Raw genomic sequence first — 20,796 nt, 5'->3', positions numbered from 1 at the left:
CATCGTTACCAACTTAGCATTTTTCTTGCCAAATCTAGTATTTTTCGATATGCATCTAGCTTGTGGCGTTTTTATTAGCGTTTTTTGATGTCTTTAACAGCTTGAAATGTGCTGAAAATAAGCTAGATATTTAGTTTATTTATTCAAATAGTTACTGAAGGTAGGTCGGTATTTGAGAAATAAAACAACACAATGAAACAATAGGAACATTTTTAGTGTTATAGTGATATAATGGTATCAGATACTATAATTTAATATGTGCTTAGGGATGTGGTATCGGATTGACGATTATTGGGGATTCCACTCTCTGGTATTACCTAAACACAAAATCCAGCGTTTTTTCCTGCCAAATAGCTTGTTTTCATACCCCGTCTGGCATGTTTTGTCAACGACAGTTGACAATACTGATACCAACATATTCGAAAAGACTTCTAAAAGATTTTTTTTTTAAATCTTGTATTTTTAATTTTCTAATGTATCTATAAGGTATGTTGCACGTTTATTTACAGTTTTATTTTTATCGAGAATTATTTGTTGAACAAATTAGGTGCATGCTCTGCCAATCATTATTTCTTAATAACATAATAGTAGGTAAGTAACTTTTTACCAATTTACTTATATAATATGCATAAATCAAAATTAATTTTCTCAAGAGACTCAAAGTTTACTTGATACTAATGCAATTTAATTATAAAATGACTATAACTTGATTTTCACAAGTATAAAATTATTTTATGACAGGATGTATACTTGATAAAGATCACAATATAACTGAAACACTTGACGCAAAACGATTTGTTAATTTAACTAGCATTTACGCGGTAGAGCTCCATTATACTGGATTTAAAACAAACAACTAATAAAACGTTGTTTCAAAACCATCGAACTGTCTAATATATTGTCTTGTGTGTATAAATTTATATTGTACTGGGTATAAATGGTATATATAAAGAAAAAGTTGGCTACCTTTTTCCCATGACCGATTAAAAGCTTAAAATTAAAAGATTTGCTGAATTTGCATGCAATTTTTTTAAAAATGTTTAAACAAATAGGTTCACAACTTTTAACTGCGTTTATCGGAATTTAGGTATGGTCCCAATATTTAAGCTCGATTTGATATAAATAAAAAGGATTTCAAGTTAAACACATTTATATTTTTATAAAAATCGATGTTTTTTAAAATGAATATAAAAAATATTAAAACGATGAATTAGTCAAAATTGTAAGTTTATCTTTGACCTAAAAAAAATCTTTTTAATGTTTTCAATTTACGTATGAAATATAATACATAATACAGTTAAAATTGTAGATAATCAAAAAAAAATCTCTAATTGCAAGCTTCGTACTTTTCCGCTAGGTTCTCTGTTGGCATAAGGGCGTCAGCCTATAGCGTCGTGGGTCCCAGGTTCGAATCCTGGGTCTGGCAAGTACACATATTGTTTTTCAATTTATGTAAGAGTCAGAGTATGGACCTAATGGGTTGAGCAAGTGGCTGACAATCATATCTCGCAAAAAAATCTGTTAATACAAACCGCCACTCTGTGGAGGCTCATACGATCTTATTAGGATCGGACATGGTCGGAAAAAAAGGATAGCATTACTAAAAGACCATAAAAGTGAGAGCATTATATAGTATATAACCTGGTTATCAAAGTACCTGTTTTCTATCTTTTTTTCTTTCACTCGTTTGATAATCTATTATTTATACTGTAATACAATTCTGTCAGATTGATTATCTTGCTTTTTTTATTACTGTGGATGTTTCTTTTTGTATTCCCGAAATGTCATCTCAACAATTGTATAAAATAATTTATGCAACACTTATTTTTTATCGCCTATTGAAAAGGTCTTTTACTATTCTTGCAGTCTAGGAACCATCGCTTTATTATTTTGTCAATCAGAATACTTACAATGTGAGTCGACTTCGTTGAAGAATGAAAAGATTTAAAAAAATCCTTTCACCAATTTGGGATGGCCTTTTATGTCGATTGTGCTAAAGTGTTATATCTTAAGTACGTTTATATTGTAAAAGTATATTAGTTGTGTATGTTATAAGTATCTTACTAATGAAATCGGATATTATTATAGCCATTAAAATGTCTCGGTAAGCATACTATCATAATTCAGTAAGTAATGTTTTATTTTGAAATCTTTCGAGTAGGTACTTACCTAATTCAGTTTTTCAAAGTTGCCTTTTTCAGTGTACCTACTTCTATTACTTTAAATATTAATATAAAATAATAACTCTATTTTGATTTTTAAATATGTCAAGAGATTTATTGGACCGATAATGCAATGTATTGGTAGATTATTTGTCTCGCCTTTTGAATATGTTGTGGTAAATACATGTTTTGTAAATATTATTCAGTTGAAAATATCCCTCTGAGGCGGACGAAATCGGTCCAGATTTATTTATTAAAAAAGTGGAAAAAATACTAAAAAAAAATTGCGATAAATTATAATACAATGCAGTTCCACCATGAATTGACAATTAAGAAATTATACAGAAAAATTAAATTTTGAAAAGTAAAAAAAAACATACTCATAGCCACATCATTATTTAAATATGCATCACAAGTTAATGTATATATACATTTATGGACATAATTAGTTATTTTTTTTAATTAATAACGATTTTTTTTTTAAATATTCACACCCATATTGTTAATCATGTCAACCACGTCTATATTATGGTTAAAAGTTACCAACGTTGCATTGAGCGCTTGTTTAATCTTCCAATAGTTAGAATATATTATAATCTTGTTGGATTGGGTACGTTTAGAGTTAAGTATGGTAACTGACTGGACGCTGGCTTACTTTTGTTGACCTCGCTAATATTTTTTGCATCAGGATGCGCATTAACGATGCATTTATCTACTTATTGCCGCATTCTACACAAAATGCACAACTCTACAAACATAAAAGCTACTTACTCGTACATAACAAATTGTATTCATTAAAGCTGAGTGATGCTGTATAAATATTTTTAATTCGTAATTTATAATGAAGCAAAATGTAGTTAAAAAATAAATGACGATACTTCCATTAGGTTTTTTCCAAAGATATATATAGTGGCTTAATGTATCAACTTTACTGATCATACTACATGCCCAAATAAAATTAGTCGTGCGTATAATACCTTATAATAACCATAAACATAATCTTTAATTACTTAACTATTTATTTTTATTCAACGAACAATTAATTTACAAGATTTAAGAATGTAACACTCTAATTATTGAACATACATAATTACATACAATAACTCAATTTGGAAAGTGCTTCAGAGAGTATTAAGAGCCATTAGTTTACATTTGTTGCAATTAAGTATGGCGCGAACCCAAGTACGATTTTAATTAATTTTATTGATACGTTAATTTTTAATGTTGAAATCGTAATTTTTTAGTTGATTGAAATATATTGATTGAATTTTTGATTTTTTCTATGGTTCGATTCCTGTTGGTTGCATTGGTTATAATATTCTAATGAATTTATGTTTTGTACTATACCATTTGAGTCGTTTTTGCGACCCGGGTTTCGCCTTTCGGTATCTTCAGGCACTGAGAACACTTACCAAAAGGCAAAGAAACACTGACAATGAATACTATTAACTCTAACTTATATAACCAATCAATACAATAAAGTAGGTAAAATTTCCGAAAGGCGAAACCCGGGTCGCAAAAAACGATTCAAATGGAATAATAAAAAACTTAAATCTATGATTAGAATTTAAATTAAAGTTCCATCAAGTACGTTCGGTCGATTATGTATTAAATATATATGTTCAATAAACATAATCGATACGTAAAAGTAAAGCCGCTGTTTGTATGTACTTAAATTCTGATTGTATTTATTTTAGATTTTAATGGCCACCAATTTCTCATATTATATCAACGATACTCACACAATGATCACATGAATAAAATTACTATATCACGCACGTATATTATAATATAATGACAGAAATTAATGACGTTATTCTTCACTTTTATGTAATTGTGTATATATGCAAGATAATAGTTCTAATATTCATTAATTTAGTCACGAAAAAATACTCCAATCCGTATAATTATTGTGTTTAATAAAACTACGTAATAGTTTGATGGCTGTTTTTTTTAAAACACAAATTTATAAACAATGATAATAGAATGATCTCAGAAACATTTTTTTTTTCAGAAAAATATTTGAACCAAATGAAATTAAAGCCTACATGTATCATAATCCGGTTAGAGTACTTAACTAAGGCCGTCTATAGTCAGATCTTGGCACTAAATGTCAAATTGCGATGGTAGTGCTAGTTACTGCTTAATTTAGAATTTTTAGATTGCATATGTCATTCATATTAATAAATTAACATATATATTATCCATTTTAACCAATAGTGTCATATATCATTTTCTATAAACAGTCTACCATATTTCATTCGAAATATAAGTAATAACTACCACTACAATCGTAATTCACAGCTTCGTGCTTATAAACTGATTGATAAAATATGACAAAACCAATAATAAATATATTTTTTGCTTGCAACAAGTAAGAAACAGGGTGATACAACGAACGAAACACTAGGTGAGAATTACAGCATCTACTCAACCGAGGGCAGTTAGTTGATGTTTTCCTGTATTAGATAGTTAAAGCAAAATTATATTTAGGTTTCAAAATATCAAACTGCCAATTATAAATACCCATGTCACAATGAAAGTCCTCATAATTGACCCTTAGAAATTAGCTTCAAGGTTCACTTTATCAAACTGATCAAAATATCGTAGCGCTCAAATTGATGTATGAAGAAATTGAGAGGCGTGCCGTATCCCTCCATAATCTATCATTGTTCTATGTCTCGCTATCGTATCATACCGTAAAGAGTCTAATTAAGTAATTTTCTCTATCGTGATTGTACACTGCATTACACTTTAAATAGTAATACAAAGCTTTGTATTGGGATATTACCGTATCATTTCCACCGACCACCGGGAACAAATCGCTCTTTAATAAAATTAATTGTAGTTCGTTGTTTGGAAGCCCTTGATTGAAAATATTCGTCGAAACAGGTTTAAAAAATTTACTTTCGAAATGAACAATATTTTTCCAAATGAAATCTAAAATACCGTCATTAATCGGGGTTGCTCTTTTTAACAGTAATACCAACTTTGTTTTAAAATATGATCCTCAATAAATGGCTATATTATCTACTTATATACATTTCGAGGATATATTATTATTACATATTTGGTATCATTAATTAATTTAATACGTAGTCGTATATGAATCGTTACCAGTTTTCTTTAAATTCTCCCAGTCTAAAGAGCTTAAAGAAAACTTACTAATTGATACTCTGTTTGTAAATGTTATTTGTATTTTTTTTGGTACTTAATTATATTTTTAAATTTATTGAATCGTCACTGTTCTGGCAGAAAACACTAATTCGAAAAATGACATAATATTGAGTTAGTTATACAAAAATTTTCCTTATTTAAAACTTTACCGTCTGGAAACCTTCTTAATAAACAAACAATCTTTATTTTAAAGTCATCTTTTTTACGATTACTTAATAAACTCACATGATAGACCATTTCAAACATTTTAACAACTTCAAAGTCAAATTACTCAAAACTAGTATTCTCCAGTTAGTGTGTTCTGCCAGAACAGAGACGGAATAATACATAGAAGATAACAAAACGATCTGTGTACAATTTACTATAAAGTCTATTAATTGTGTTATAAGTCTCCACGTAATTTTTTCTTGTTATTTAAAACGTATCTTCGCTATTTTCAGCAATCATTAACTTTTTCTTCCGTATCTCTCGTAATCCATCAATTTTCTGAAAAATTAGACTCCGCGTAAAGTTTTCTATTTTCCTCGACCATACAGTAATACAGTAGCAGTAATACCAATCTCTTATATACCCTTTTTGATTTTAAAAATATATTACAAAAAAACCATTTAGAAATAAGTCCGCTGATTTTTAAATATTAAATATTATTGTTATATTATGTAATATTTTTGTGAATTTATATATCAACCAAAGAAAATATATTTGTAACTCATAATAGGCCATTAAAATATTTCTATCAATCTCTCCAATCCGTCCGTCAAAAATATATTCCAATTTAAATTATCTTATATAAATAAAGTATGTCTTGACAATATTCTTAACATCCTTTTATCATCTGCCAGCCGGCTTAGATCAACTGCTATATGAAGGTCTCTTAATAGGTTTTTTTCCTTCTTTTAGAACTTCTCATTTTGCTTTCACGTATTTCCACAAAAATTTGTCAATTCTACAACTTGAAGAGCCGTTGAATAGCTATTTAGTATTACTTACTTAACCAGTGAATAACAGCCTGCATTGCTATGATTTGAATTAAATCGTATTGAGATTTGATTTTCCTTTATAACTCTATTATTCTTGAATATCAACCCTTATTTCCACATATTCATGTCATATTGACCAGCAATCATCACATAATATGGAAACAAAACGTTTTCCTAATGAAATCAAATAAATGAGATAAGAAAATATAAATATTTTCATACCTTTTAATTTATCTTCGGATATCGTCATATTATTAGTTAAGAGTGTTATGACTTAATAAACTTTGTAATCATTGATGAAGCGAACTAACAAGTCAACATATTGTCGGCGTATTGAGAGCAACCATTTATGAAGGCGTTGGTCAATTTCCATCAATATTTTTTTCATCATAATTACATCAGAGCTAAAATTTGCATACTTCGTTTATTATTAATAATAATTGTTGTAACATATTAATAACATAACCATTTAGGTAACAATATGTTCTTAATAAAACATTTTCAAGAACATCTAGCAGCTTTACATTGTTGAAGACCTTTTTATATAATATCAACCAACACTTAATTTAGTGTAAATAAAATACATCGTTATATATTTTTAAAAGATTCCGTGATTACTTGGTGATGATTCATAATAATTTATTATTTGGTGCTCACCGAATGTAAAAAGTATAATGAACATTATTTTTTATTCAACAAATAATTTACAAGATCTAAGAATGTTACATTCTTTATTGAATATACCTACATAATTTAGAAGAAAGGTGCCGAATAGGACCTGAACTTGCATCCATCGAATTCCGTCCATTATTCTTATGTAGGTAAAAAGTATTTCTTACGACACGTGTATAGATAATATCTATACGGAAGTACCTACATTTTATGTTTGAATATATATATATAATATGTTAATTAAATTTATTGTCAAAGATATAACAACCAACTCTAAATACTGTCATGAAAACTAAATTGATAAGATTTCCAAATAACAAAATTGGGTATTAAACTAGTAACTGTTATGTATTAAAACTTTATCATTAAGTTACAAGATCTATATTAATAATTAAAATCACTATGTAACCGCTGCAATAATTAGTAATACCTTGTTATAAATCCATAATATAAAACGGGGACATTTCTTTGTATAAATAAATCGTCATTTTTTCATTGTAATATTCTTCTTATATTCGATGTGACTCTTGGCCGTCTCTCTAAGAGCTTTCTTAAATGTTCTTGATATAAAATGACTGCGAAATATATTACAATTATCTGTTGAATTCAATACATTCAATGCATGTAATATATGCACATTGTTTTGTTATGATATTTTCTCCATAAACTTTTCTACTCGTCTATTAGTTAGCTTTCAAATTGATATTCTATTGTATTTGTTCTGATTTCAAATTCAAATATTTTGACATAAGATTACAAACGATGCATTGAATTGTAACGCCAGTCAATCAGCTTTATAATCTTTACAAAATATTATTATATAACTATGTTACTGCTACGCAATATTATAAAAGCGTGATCGTATTGAAAAAATACGTCAATAAGTATTAGACTTCACGTGATGTTTATTTTTGAGTGTTTTTTGGTCTGATTAAATTTGAATGTAAGCCAATACATTGATAGTTGAGATATCATTTATAATTAATGGATATAAACTATTTATAAGAGATCATAGACTCATCTCCACCCACCATATATATGCAGTTGCAGTTAATGAATTGCTGCCCTGCATAATGTTATAAACCTTACAAAATTTAAATATTATAGTGCCTCACTACCGTGTACTGATACGAAACCATACATTACCGATGGATTCGTGTTTAACGAAAGAATTTTAAAAGAAGATACCTACTACATAAGTTTCAAAAAATATAAATAAATCTGTAATTATTCTTGAATTACGTACGATTACGATTTTAAAGTTAAGCCAAGATTAAAATACATTTAAAATATACGACCAACTATAAACACATAATACGATTTTTCTTTTTTTTTTGAAAACATCTCATGCATATACACTGGAAAAAATCATTTTGTAGGGGAAAAAAACATCACCCGAAGGGGTTTGAACTTATATCTGCTGGATTCGATCCAGTACGCTCTTCCAATTAAACTACGGGCATCTTACTAAATTACGACGATTTAAACTAGTAGTTGTTACATTAAATGCATATAGAATTGCGTTATAATGTTGGCTATCGGTTTTAGTATAGGTTCCTTAATTACTAACAACGAACGCGTACCTATCGGTCCATTATTTCTCTCCGTATGTTCAATATATAGGTTACATTCTTAAATCTTGAGTCTTATTTGTTGAATAAAATAAATATATTTTTTTTAAGATTTTTGTGTTGTTCGTTGCATCAGTATCGTCAAACTATATTATAAGATTTTGGTTAGGAATTGGAAGAACATTCTAATACCAAGTTTTATGGTGATGAAGATAACTAAGTGATATTTGATATTAACATGGTTTAATTAAATTTACTGAAGAGTCTAAACTCAGAAATAATATATATATATATGTATTAAATAAGACCACAAATTTTACGGATACGGATATTCACTAATATAGCGACCTAATGAGATTTGGTATCCAACTGATTATAATATGTAGAGAAGTCTCGAACAGTATTATATTCAGAATTAATATATAGGTACACAACAATGATAATAATAAACGAGTAAAACAAAATAACAGTGAGAAAAATTGTAAAATTACAGTAAAAACTAATAAATAAAACTATTGATAGCCTATACTTCCTCTAATATATAAAATATCTCACCCAGTCCCTTAGATATCTCAAGGTCAAGAGAACCCGAAACAGCGACTGCATTTTACATATTTGGGTGTATATGCTTATTCGCTGTCTCAGTTGAACGACACTTACGTCATGTTTTATCAGGCAAGCAACGACCGACCTAAGCAACTGTCTTCAAAATAGAAAATGCCCAGGATCCAGGGGATACACGATATAATTTGGTGACAGACATTCGTATTTTTTTTTTACTTATTTAGACTCAGCTAAAAGAACTGCTTAACCTGACGATTCAATTGATTTGTTCATGTGAGATGCAGCGAGTGTGTCCAACACATTAGCATCTCAAACCACGGAATCATCGTGATTCCATGAAGCCGCTTGCCATCTTTATTGCATACTTAATTGTAGTATTGAAATAAATATGGAACATAGGTGAAATTTGTAAAAATAGAACAATAATTATGCAAAGGTCAATATGATGATGTATCATTGATATTCATACATACTATTTTGTCATTAGTATAAACTGAATTAAAGTTATTGATACAAAACCTATTAATATACCTACCAAATAATCAATGACTATCTTATGACTATCTATAAGTATGACATCAATTTTTATACATAAATCACCTCAGGGGCATTCTTTTGATTTTTTGCGGTATTTTATACAATATAAAGCATGATAAACACAATAATATTTATTAAATTTCAATAGTGCTCTTAATTGAAAATAATGACTTCGTTATTGTTTATATCCAATTCATTACATCTGTTGATATCTTCAACGGTGTAATAATTTTAATTTAATTTTAAATCTTACAAGGCTAATGAAAATATCATTATTTTGATGTCAGTAATAAAGTAAGCAATATGCTACGGTTTTTTATAAACAACTTCATCTTCTCATATACCTCCGAGAGTGTATAATTAATTATGCTTATCTCCCATTATATCCAATGTGAATAAACGTTTTTGTCACTTTACACATTCTAATTTCTTCTAATGATTTTTATTGCAATTTTATAACATGTCCGCCTTTCACCCTGCATAGATAAAGTCACATTTTAAATAAATGATACATAATTTTGATCAATTTAATAACGTGATTTTTCAAATTAGTAACAAATAAGTATTTGCCAGTTTTCATTTTATAACATACTTAATCTGTAATCACTTGGTAGATTTATTTTAATTTTGAAATGATAAATATAACATAAATTTAGATGTGTGTATTATTATTATATATTCCTATAAAAGTGTCTAAATAATATATTTACATGGGTCTAGGACGATTTTGCGCCGGGACATCTGGGCGCCGCGCAATCGAATAAAATTCGAAAATAAATAGACGTTCGTGAGTTATAGGTACTTTTAAATAATACATTTAATATTATTATTTCTATTTAAATTATTTTATTATTATTTAATAATTGGTGAAAAATTAAATATGCACACGTAAATAATGATTTAATTGTGCATATGTTTAAGTTACAACGAGAATAGAGTTCTTTTATTTTTGTATGAAGCGTCAGGCATAATAATAAAATCGTAAAGAACGTCTATTTATTTCATTCGATAGTCCGGCGCCCAATTGTCCAGGCGTCCAGTTGTCCCATTTTCATTATAAATTAAAACGTATGCAAGTGAGTAAGTATGTGAGCAAGACAATACGTTGGGTGTTTGGCTGAATGCTTTATGTGACCACAACCACGATATTATCATGGTATGAGTTCAGATATACAGATCCATCCATTCATAGACTTTTATCACCCCCAATATATTTATTGAAATCACGGCAAGCTTATTCTGATGATAATATTACTACTGAAGGGAAACATTGATACTTACAATAATACATACTCAACAAAAAAAAACTTGAATCTTTTGTGGAATGAGACAATTAATCAGAAAGTCTTGAAATCTATAAGAAACAGTCGTGGTACGAAAATAAGGTTGATAGGAGATGATTTTTTTAAATTCAAAAAACCGTCATATTAATGAACACTGTTTTCGAAAAAATGAAAAGTGAAAAAGAATTTACTGGTTCACTAATTAAAAATTAATGCAGTTGTGAAATTTTGTCACGTAATAACCCGCTTATGCATATCATTGCATTCTATTCGATATAGGTAATATATAATGCACAAAAGGTAATAAAACTGGTGTAATATTGTAGATTTTTTATGAGAAGTTTTAAGTTATCGCAGTGTCTAAAGCGCTAGATATAACGTGATACGGCATATATAATTTTTACAAGCTATATGCCTATTCATACTAATAAAAAAACATACTTAAGTGTTATACTATAATTTAAGATACTTCGGGTTCAGTTATATGAAATGATAAAAGAATAACAAATGCTGCAACTGGTCATTAAATGAAGAATGGAAGGACGTCAGTGTTCCGACAGAAAAAGACTTCCTGGCTCTACAAACTTTTACAATGGTTCAGTTGTAACACATCACTGTTCAGTATAGAGCTACATCAACGATTGATGTTAGTTAACTTCTAGTAGAAGCGTAACCTTAAGAATGAGAAGAAGTAGATCACCATTGTTGCGAGATTTCTTAGTGTCAGGGTTCGAATTCAGCCAGTTCAATCAAATAGGTAAATATTATATATTTAAATTATTATAGATGTTTACGCTAAAGTGTGGTAGTACTGTTATCAATTCAATGACAGAATACGAAAGACACATTTTTTGTTCAATTGTACGATTATCTGTTTTCCTTCTCTTTTTCATTTTAATGTCTTTAAATAAATATTGATTATTTACAACATTTTAAAATGTAAACTATCAATAAATGCATTAAATTACATCGTTTGTATTATGTTACTAGATTTTTACTACACTCCACGTTAACTCATTGACCATTTATATTGCCACCACATTTGGATTGGCAAAATGTGAAATAGATTTAAAAAAGACATATTACATCATCCAAATAATATCACCATCCAAATAGTGTTTTATTATAAGGACCTATTTTGAAAAATAATTCATTACTGCATTAATGAACAGTCTAAAATAGCTGGATGTTAAATCATTTTAGCGATCTTTGAGGTGGAACCACGTTTAGCTGTATTCGTTTGATGATTGTGTCGAATAACATTGCCGTTCTAAATTAATATCTGCAAATTCTTTTATGATATTCAACTGAGTGGAAATATTGAACTTGGGACTTAATTCATAATTTATAAACTGTTGTAAAATATAGAGGAAGTTAGCTACGGCATCATTCTATTGTAATTCGTGTCTTTCTTGGATATAATAAAATACCCCCTCGTGATTTTTGCGTTTGGACGTTCGCTCTCGTCACTGTATTATGGGATGGTTATGTTAATTGAATTCGCGGCACGATGAGTAGAAACTTTCTTCTCCGGCAGAAATTTTCCCAGTAGCGTGCACAGTCAATAAGTTAGATTATAATTAAGTGACAAATAATTTGGGAATAAACTTTGTATCCAAATTACACATTTAGGTGATTAATTCTCCAATTTTAAATCGTAAATATTTGCAAATTATTATTTTCATATAGTAGAGTAAAACCTATATATAACGGACTTCGGATATAAAGGAAAAATACATCTTATTCAAAGTCAAAAAAAAATAGAATTTTTCTTATTTTTACATAATATTTTTTACTTTATACCTAGGTACATATTGTAAATACGGGAAAAAAGTTTGTATAAGTATTTATTTATATTTAGATAGGAGGAAACTTTTCTGTAATATTAAACTTTTCATATATCTCTCATCATTCTCACATAATATATATAATTCATTTATGGAAACTCACTGATCTTACATTTATATGCAAAACACATTCGGAAAACCTACTAAAAACTAACCAACAATACATGTAAATTGTAGTCTTAGTTCAATAAAAACAAATACTTATGACTGACAAAGTTTAATGTGCAGTATTTATGACGGATCTTAACAGCCTACCTCCACCATTCGTCATTGATATATATAATATTGGTTAACACAAAGATATCATAATTATTTTGATTGGTATTATTGGTAATAACTTAATAATAAAAGGTTTTTCATTTGCATATATAGCATAAGAATTAAGAATGTTTATATTGCTTTATGTCAAAGTAAATATTAAATACACCACAATATTGGCTATTTAATTATGTGAATGTTTATTATGGACATGTGTGTCCATGGCAATCATATTAGAAAACGTTCAATCATTAATAATTGGCAATTAATATGATTCATTATGATTTTTTGTACACTTCAAATAATATAACCATGTTCAATATTATTAAAATGCAAATAAAGCACACCACTGCCTTCACGTGACTATTAGTTTAGCTTCGAAGACTTCAAAATAATTTAGCATTACCTCAAATGATAAGAGGAGGTGTTCTGTGAGATATTATGAATGCGCTTGTAAAATAATCAAGTCATTGAATGCCTTGTTTTATTTTATTGATAATACTGCTGTATCAATTCGTTCAATCTACTTGCAATTGTTTCACAATAATTATGAAGATGCAGTTATGTGATAGGGTCATTGAAATGTCATTAGATAGGGTAGTAAATATTTATAGCGGAATTTAAGTGTCTGTGATAGAATATTAAATTATAATATTTGTTTCTTTAAGATTATTCTTCGGTTTAAATTTCAATTAAGTACATATAACTTCTTTTATGTATTATTTTTATCCAAAATATCATGTTGTGAACGTCTTGAATTAATAATTTATTATGCACTTGATATGTTATTTTAATAAATAAATATGTCAGTTAAAATTAATGTGTTTGTATTTATTCGAGAAAATCATTTGGGAAATGTGCCGCAGAGGTGGACATGAAATTTTACAACTTTCTTTTTAGACCAAACCAAACCTAACCTAACATAACCTAACCTACCCCAACCTAATATTACCTAATATAATCTTAGTTTGTGATAATGGTGTATCAAAATGTATGAAAATTTCAAATTTTCAATGAAGGATTATTGGATCGAAAAGCCGATGCGCCGACAGAAAAAAGAATTTATTAAAATTGTCTACATGGAATAAACTGTTTTCGTAAAAAATATATATAAAATCTCGTGTCCACCTCTGCGGCACAATTACCAATCATTTTAATTATTATTGTTTATAACAAACACTGATTTAATTGCTGTTAAGTAAATTATAAAAATGTCATAATTATGTTAGTACACATTACATAAATTTGTGTTTATTTATTTCTATATTAAAAGTATTATGATTTTTTTAAGCCAAAAAAATAATCAAAAGAGTGTATAAGAAATTTTGAATTAAGAACTTTCTTTTATTTTAATAGATCGTTCCGAAATAGCGCCATGTATTAATTATTATTCGATAAATTTCTTTATGTCGTAATGTTTTATGAATCGTGTGGAACATGTAATATGTTGATTCCCATAAACAAGTTTAAAATATAACTTTTATTATCAAATATAAATATGTGGCTATTTTAGATAAAGAAGTATCATTTCACTATATTATATAATATTATATACTATATATTTCTCTTTATAAAATCGCAATGTTATTCATAAAAAAATAACCATTTAAAAACTTAAGGTTGCCTAAAAGCAATCAAAATAATATTAAACCGTTGACTGTGTTCTTAAATATGCCAAAATTACTTTGGAAGTATTTTTCGAAGAAAATTGCATTAACTGTTTACGATGTATTTTAGTTTTCTTCTATAATATACCGCCGTGTTAATAATTGCTAACAAATTGACATTTATAAACGTGTTACATGGAAGGTAAGGTAATACGACACGCAAAAGAAAGTGTCATCTTACTTACTTATGGCATTTCATATCAGCATTACTAATAAATCTCTAAGTAATCATATAAATAGGAGTAATTTTAAGGCAGTTACAAGCACGTGAATATAATCAAAATTGTATGTCTTTTAAGAACAAATGGAAAGAAAATTGGATATATTATTAGACATAATATGATAGTTTACGTTAATTTGCTCTCCCTTATAATATATAGACATCTCATATACATTATTGACAATGACTTCCGATGTCTCCCACTTTTCAGTAGCTTGTTCTACCACAATATACTTTGTAGAAGATCATTAAACTTATCGTATTGTACAACGTTTTTCTTGGCTCGTATTCTTATTTGTCCAGTGGTTCTTTGTCCGGCAAAAATCTTGCAATCGATTTTTAATTACTTTTAGCCATCTTTAAGTAGAATTGAATTCCTTTTCATGTAATTCTGTTTTGTATGAAAAGTTATTTCGACACCATTATTGGTTGCTAGGGATCTGGGGTCCTAGCAACTAAATTATTAATATATGCCTGCATTACTATGGAAATCAATATGACATGTCAAAATGACATTTTAGTATTATTTCTATCAAGTTCAATTTTTTTTGATAGTTTAAGCTAGTCAAGTCAAGTTTGCCTAGTATTAATACCATAAAACTACAAGAAAACAAATGAACAGTAATCTTAAATATAGCAGAGGACGACGCCATACTATGTATCTTAAGAACCTTCGTGATTGGTATGAGTCCAGCTCCACCAAACTCTTCGGGTAGCAGATGATAAATAAAAAAAATGAGATAATCAACCTCCACTAGTGGATGGCACGATAAGAAGAAAAGGCTCGTTAAAAATAAAATTTGGAAAAATCCCGATGCTATACGAATCAAGATAAATATATTTATAGGTATAACTTGAGATAACGCTTCAGATACTTAGTTGTTAGTAATTTTTGGCACGGTTAGTATTGTATCGATTGTTTATAATACACATTGGCTGAAATACGATGAAATTAGGTTCATGTCTCGTACGATATAAATATTTTATAACAATATTTTTTCTTAGATGTAGCTATATTAATGAGGTGTTTCAAAATATTGTATTAGTTGAAACGGAAGTTATATGACATTTTTAAAATATCACCTGAAGATATTATACGTGATACAATTGAATATTATTAATTATTTCTTTTATTCAACGAATAATTCACAAGATACCAGAATGTACCATTCTAATTAACGCGGCGTAAACCGGAAAACGGGCGTAAACCCGGAAGATGCATGGTTCGATTCCATGTCGGGGTGGCTTTTTTTCTATTGTTATAATATATTTTCTCAGAAAGTGTTTTTCAAAATTATGTATGTTGAATATATTATTACTTTATCACGGTATTTTTTTTTTACTTAAAATGCATAAAGTGTCAACTAAAATAATGTTTGTGAAAAAAGATTTTCTACTATAACTTTTTGAATTCGTTACATATCAATATTGTAAGATTTGCTTTCATAACATACGTGATAGGTAACTGATAATTTCTCTCATCCATAACTAACTACCTATCCCGATTCGTGTACAATTTCTTGTTTATTTAGTCAAAACAAAGCAGGTTGAAAATTTCGTAAATCCACTCAAATCATGTTTGAAATCGTGAACCTACAGTAACACCTTCTTTTATTACTATTCGGCTACCTTATTAAGTCTGATGCTAGACATAAAGCAGTATAATCCGATGATAAGTTAACTTGATTGGGCGGATTGGTAAAATAAATTTCCCATGAAACTATCGAATCAATCACCCAACTCAAAAGACGTATTTTTTTAAATAATTTACTCGCAGACAATCAGATAAGGCTATTATATTTTGGAGTTTCTTAGTGGACTTAAAGTGGACTCAAAAATAGTATATTATTATTCCCTCAGGTCAATTTCAGAGTGAATACAATAAAGAAGACAGGCGAAAACATATCGCAGATATTCATTCCTAAATTAATCAGTGACGTCCCGTGGGGGTAGGCAGATTGAGCGTCGCTTGGTGGCGGCAGTTACTCAAAGGGTGGCAAATCGAGGAGAATCATTTGGTATATGAGAATAGAAATAGCTACCAAACTTAGTAATAACCAAAATATCTTTCTATTAAAAAAATCAGCTCACTGGTAGGAAACAAAATATATTAATTACCATAAAAGATTTAATATGACTGTATTTTTTGTCGGGTTCGCAATGTCTAGTTTACTTTCGTTGCCCTTTGATGTCATTGGTGACCAGAAACGACACGTGCAGATTTGCGAATAATTGCAGTCTGACTATTTAACCAGTGCGCATGGAAGTTGCGTTGGCCGTCAAAACTAAAGTTGTCAACGATTTTAGTCTGTATCGAAGTGTCGCGCCGTTATTGTATTGATAATAGTGCTTAAACCTTTGCGATCTCAGGCTAAAAAATAATATCATTACAAATAATGTTGCCAAGTTTTGTGAAGAAGAAAAGCGACATGGATCGCCTTTAATTCCTCGAGACAGTAAATTAATGTATTTCAAAAATGACATGTAAGAATTACCAATATCAAAAAATCTCCACTTTTAGGGAAAATATTTTAAATTTAATTTTGTATGTTTTAGTGGGTGTATGTTTTGTTATTTCTTAGATATTGGGGGCGTGAAAGGATAATAAAAAATACTTTTTATCATCGAGGGCAGCATTTTAGCGCTGCCGAGGGGCGGCATTTTGTCTAGGGACGTCACTGATGTTATTGATGGACTTCTTTCTTTATCTAAACACTATTTATTTGGACAGCCCGCAGAAGGCTTTTCGAAATAATATATGAATTATTGTATGTTGGCATCTATAAATTAAAAATAACAAAAAAAGATCGCCTAAAGTCCTCCCATAAAATAAGTACCTTATCCCATCACAATTTTCTTTACCATTGCCAAGGGAAATATATTGTAAAAGTATTATTTCCACAATTAATAATAATTAATGAAGTCATCCAGTTGGTCAGAATTTCTTCTAAAACTTTCCAATATATATTTTTCAACGATTCCTATTATTTCGAATAATCACCACAATATAACAGGGAAGTATAGTTAGTCTTAATTATTATCTATCTTTCAGTATCCGAATGACAGCAACGCTATTTTCATTTGTTTTGTTCATCTGTCGTCAATTTCAAAATTATGTTTTTAACAACGCTTTTTGTGAACGCAGTGGTAATTTTTTTGTTTCGAGATGTTTTTTTCTTCAAATTTATAAGCAGTTCTACTGGAATATTTTTTTTAAATCATAACCGAGCAATTGGTGACTTATCTTACCGAATACAAATATATATGTAAGTATATGTGAAAAAGTCTACATGATATAAAAATCAATATCACATTACTAAACTGATAAATGACCATAAATAATAAAAGTATCTAGTTCAGTATTGCAGATATTATAATAGATCGATACTTCCCTTTCACTATGTCATCAATACTTACTTATTTCAATGATTAATTATTCAATTTTTAAAACAACTTACAACTCATTGTACCACCTGAGTTTCCAGTGCCTCGTCTGCCTTCTCCCCCGCTGATAGTCGGTTATTTAGTAAACCTCAACTTGTATAATATTATTGCCAAGTTGTTGTGAGCTTCCTTGAAAGTGCAGGTCAAGAGATCGCATTCGCCGTTGCCATAGCGGTGCTTTATTTGCTCAAGATGTGCGGATATTCAAATCCGAATTTAAATTGAGATGTGTACGATCAATTACGAAACCCGAGCGCACGAACAACCAAAGGTTTTATCTTCAAAGAAAGTAAATGTGTTGACGCAACAAACGCTTTTCACACGGATGTAACAGAAGTACCTGCCCGATTACAATCGCGAAAATTATGAATTCCAACTATACCTTTGAATGTAGGGATTTTTTAAATGCTACAATATGCCTGGGTTCATTAGGTTAGCTAAAGTATTTATCTTGAAAAGTTTTCTTAACGCCATGGTATGTACCAACCTAACCGAATACAACATAATTTTAGTAGGTAGGTACTATGTATCTATTTATTACCTACAATAAATTGCTTTTGCATAATCAAAGGCTTGGATTATTTTTTATATATGTATATTACATCTGCCAATATTTTTATTCGATATGTATACTGGAATTTTTCTATAGTAGCATCATAGGAAGAGTATACATCCGCTTCATAACTTTGCACTACGGCTCTAGGATGAAAATGATATAATATATTATTCTAAAAATATTTTTTTTCATATTATATGATCTATTTATTTATTTATTACTACATACATTAATACAAGTTAATAACATTTGATCCAATTTTATGCGAGGTAATCAGGCAAAGAGGCGTATCAGTGTAATAAAAAGTGCAAAGTTATAAAACCTATACTGTACGGCAAAAGCGATTATCTAGTGTATTATTATTCGTTTTCAAACAAAGTTTTTTTGCAAACCATTAAAACCGACATCGTAGCAAACACACCTGCGAATCGCTCGTGGTGCCACTTTATAATGATTCGAGGATACTAGGGCTTACATTCTTGTAGGAATTGAAAATCCTAGCATAGGTAGGTACGTATAGCAAAATAATGTCGACTATATTATACTTAGGTATAGATTTTACACACATTTTAACCCCATTATAGCCGAGCGGATAACGTGTCGGTCTATAATGTCATAGGTCCCGGGTTCCAATCCCGGGTCTTGCAACAAAAAATCTCATGTTGATTTCCAATGTGTGTGTAGATCTAGAGTATGGACCTATTAGATTGAACAAGTTTACGGTTGGTTGTTATTGTTTACGTTTTATATTATGAATATTGCGTACAAATTATGTTTATAACGTCACAGATCTACCACTGTGCAATACCACACACTACCTGCCAATATTTAATTAGTTTAAAAATCCAATAGCAAATACATGTTTGTATGTTTTCTTAACTGCATCCCTACAAGAAAGGGTCACCACACGCCTCTGGTACAATTCATTCACTTATATCGCGGCGTGGTGTCAGTGGTGGCATCGATATAATATGCCTACATTAACTAAAGCACAGTCACACCCTAACGTCATAATGTTACTAAATTGGTAACATTTAGCATGTATGTAGATATGTGAACAATAAGGATGTTAAATATTTATCCACCGGTTCTTAAATAAAATTAGATGTAGACGCGTGCCGATATTGTTATAGCAAACTACTTAATAAATAATATTGTATAATATGTCAACTATATTTTAATTTATCTCTTCTTATTTTTTTCAGCTCTTTCGTTGACGATGACACCTGTCCTTGCTGCCAGACGTTCATATGTATGTAATCGATTTTAATCACTATAACATTTATAATCATAACTTCTGCATATGTACGTGTATTATATTATAACATATGCGTTTGCGTGTGATCTTTCGTTAATTTATGATGTGTATAAGACATAATTTTTTGAGCTTTCGTTTGATCAGGTCAAACTATTGAAATTTTGATAGTAGTTATTTGATCGATAGGAAGATCCGGTAACTGGAGAAGTGTGGCGAGAGACCGGAGTGAGTGGAGAGCGGTTGTGGAGGAGGGCAAATCCCACCCCGGGATGTAGCGCCGTGGAAGAAGAAGAAGATTTGATGGATAATTTTATAAAATATACCATTGCAATTTATTTTCTCAGTTTACAGAAATAAATTTAATGTTTTCAAGCTCTACTACCGGAAAATATATCATAAATTGACTAAAAACCGCATATATATAAAAAATATTTTATTAATTTGTTTAACTTTAGTTTTAGTTTTAACGTGCTTGCACGTGTAAAATACTCGCCAATATTAACATAAATTGATATAACTTTTTTTTTAATTTCCACATATTAACGATTGTATTAATAGCTTAATTGGTTCACAGCTCACTACTCGTATTGCAATGTTGTA

The 20,796-nt window shown here is 29.2% G+C and overlaps 1 protein-coding gene across 1 annotated transcript in view; it reads left to right on the top strand.

Annotated features, from left to right (window-relative positions):
* The window catches only part of thw (chitin-binding domain protein thawb), a 147,812-nt gene that overhangs the window by 93,259 nt on the left and 33,757 nt on the right, over positions 1 to 20,796 (top strand). The window contains exon 3 of the mRNA XM_085957194.1: positions 20,144 to 20,190. Within this exon, the coding sequence (XP_085813320.1) occupies positions 20,144 to 20,190 (47 nt within the window). The remainder of the gene's footprint in view (positions 1 to 20,143; positions 20,191 to 20,796) is intronic.

The sequence above is a fragment of the Rhyacophila brunnea genome, unplaced genomic scaffold (genome assembly GCF_057557595.1).
Source record: "Rhyacophila brunnea isolate RB1 unplaced genomic scaffold, BYU_Rbru_1.0 scaffold_6, whole genome shotgun sequence".
NCBI classification, from domain to species: Eukaryota; Metazoa; Arthropoda; class Insecta; order Trichoptera; family Rhyacophilidae; genus Rhyacophila; species Rhyacophila brunnea.
Note: the sequence above shows the minus strand (reverse complement) of the source record. Positions and strands in the feature narration are given on the sequence as shown.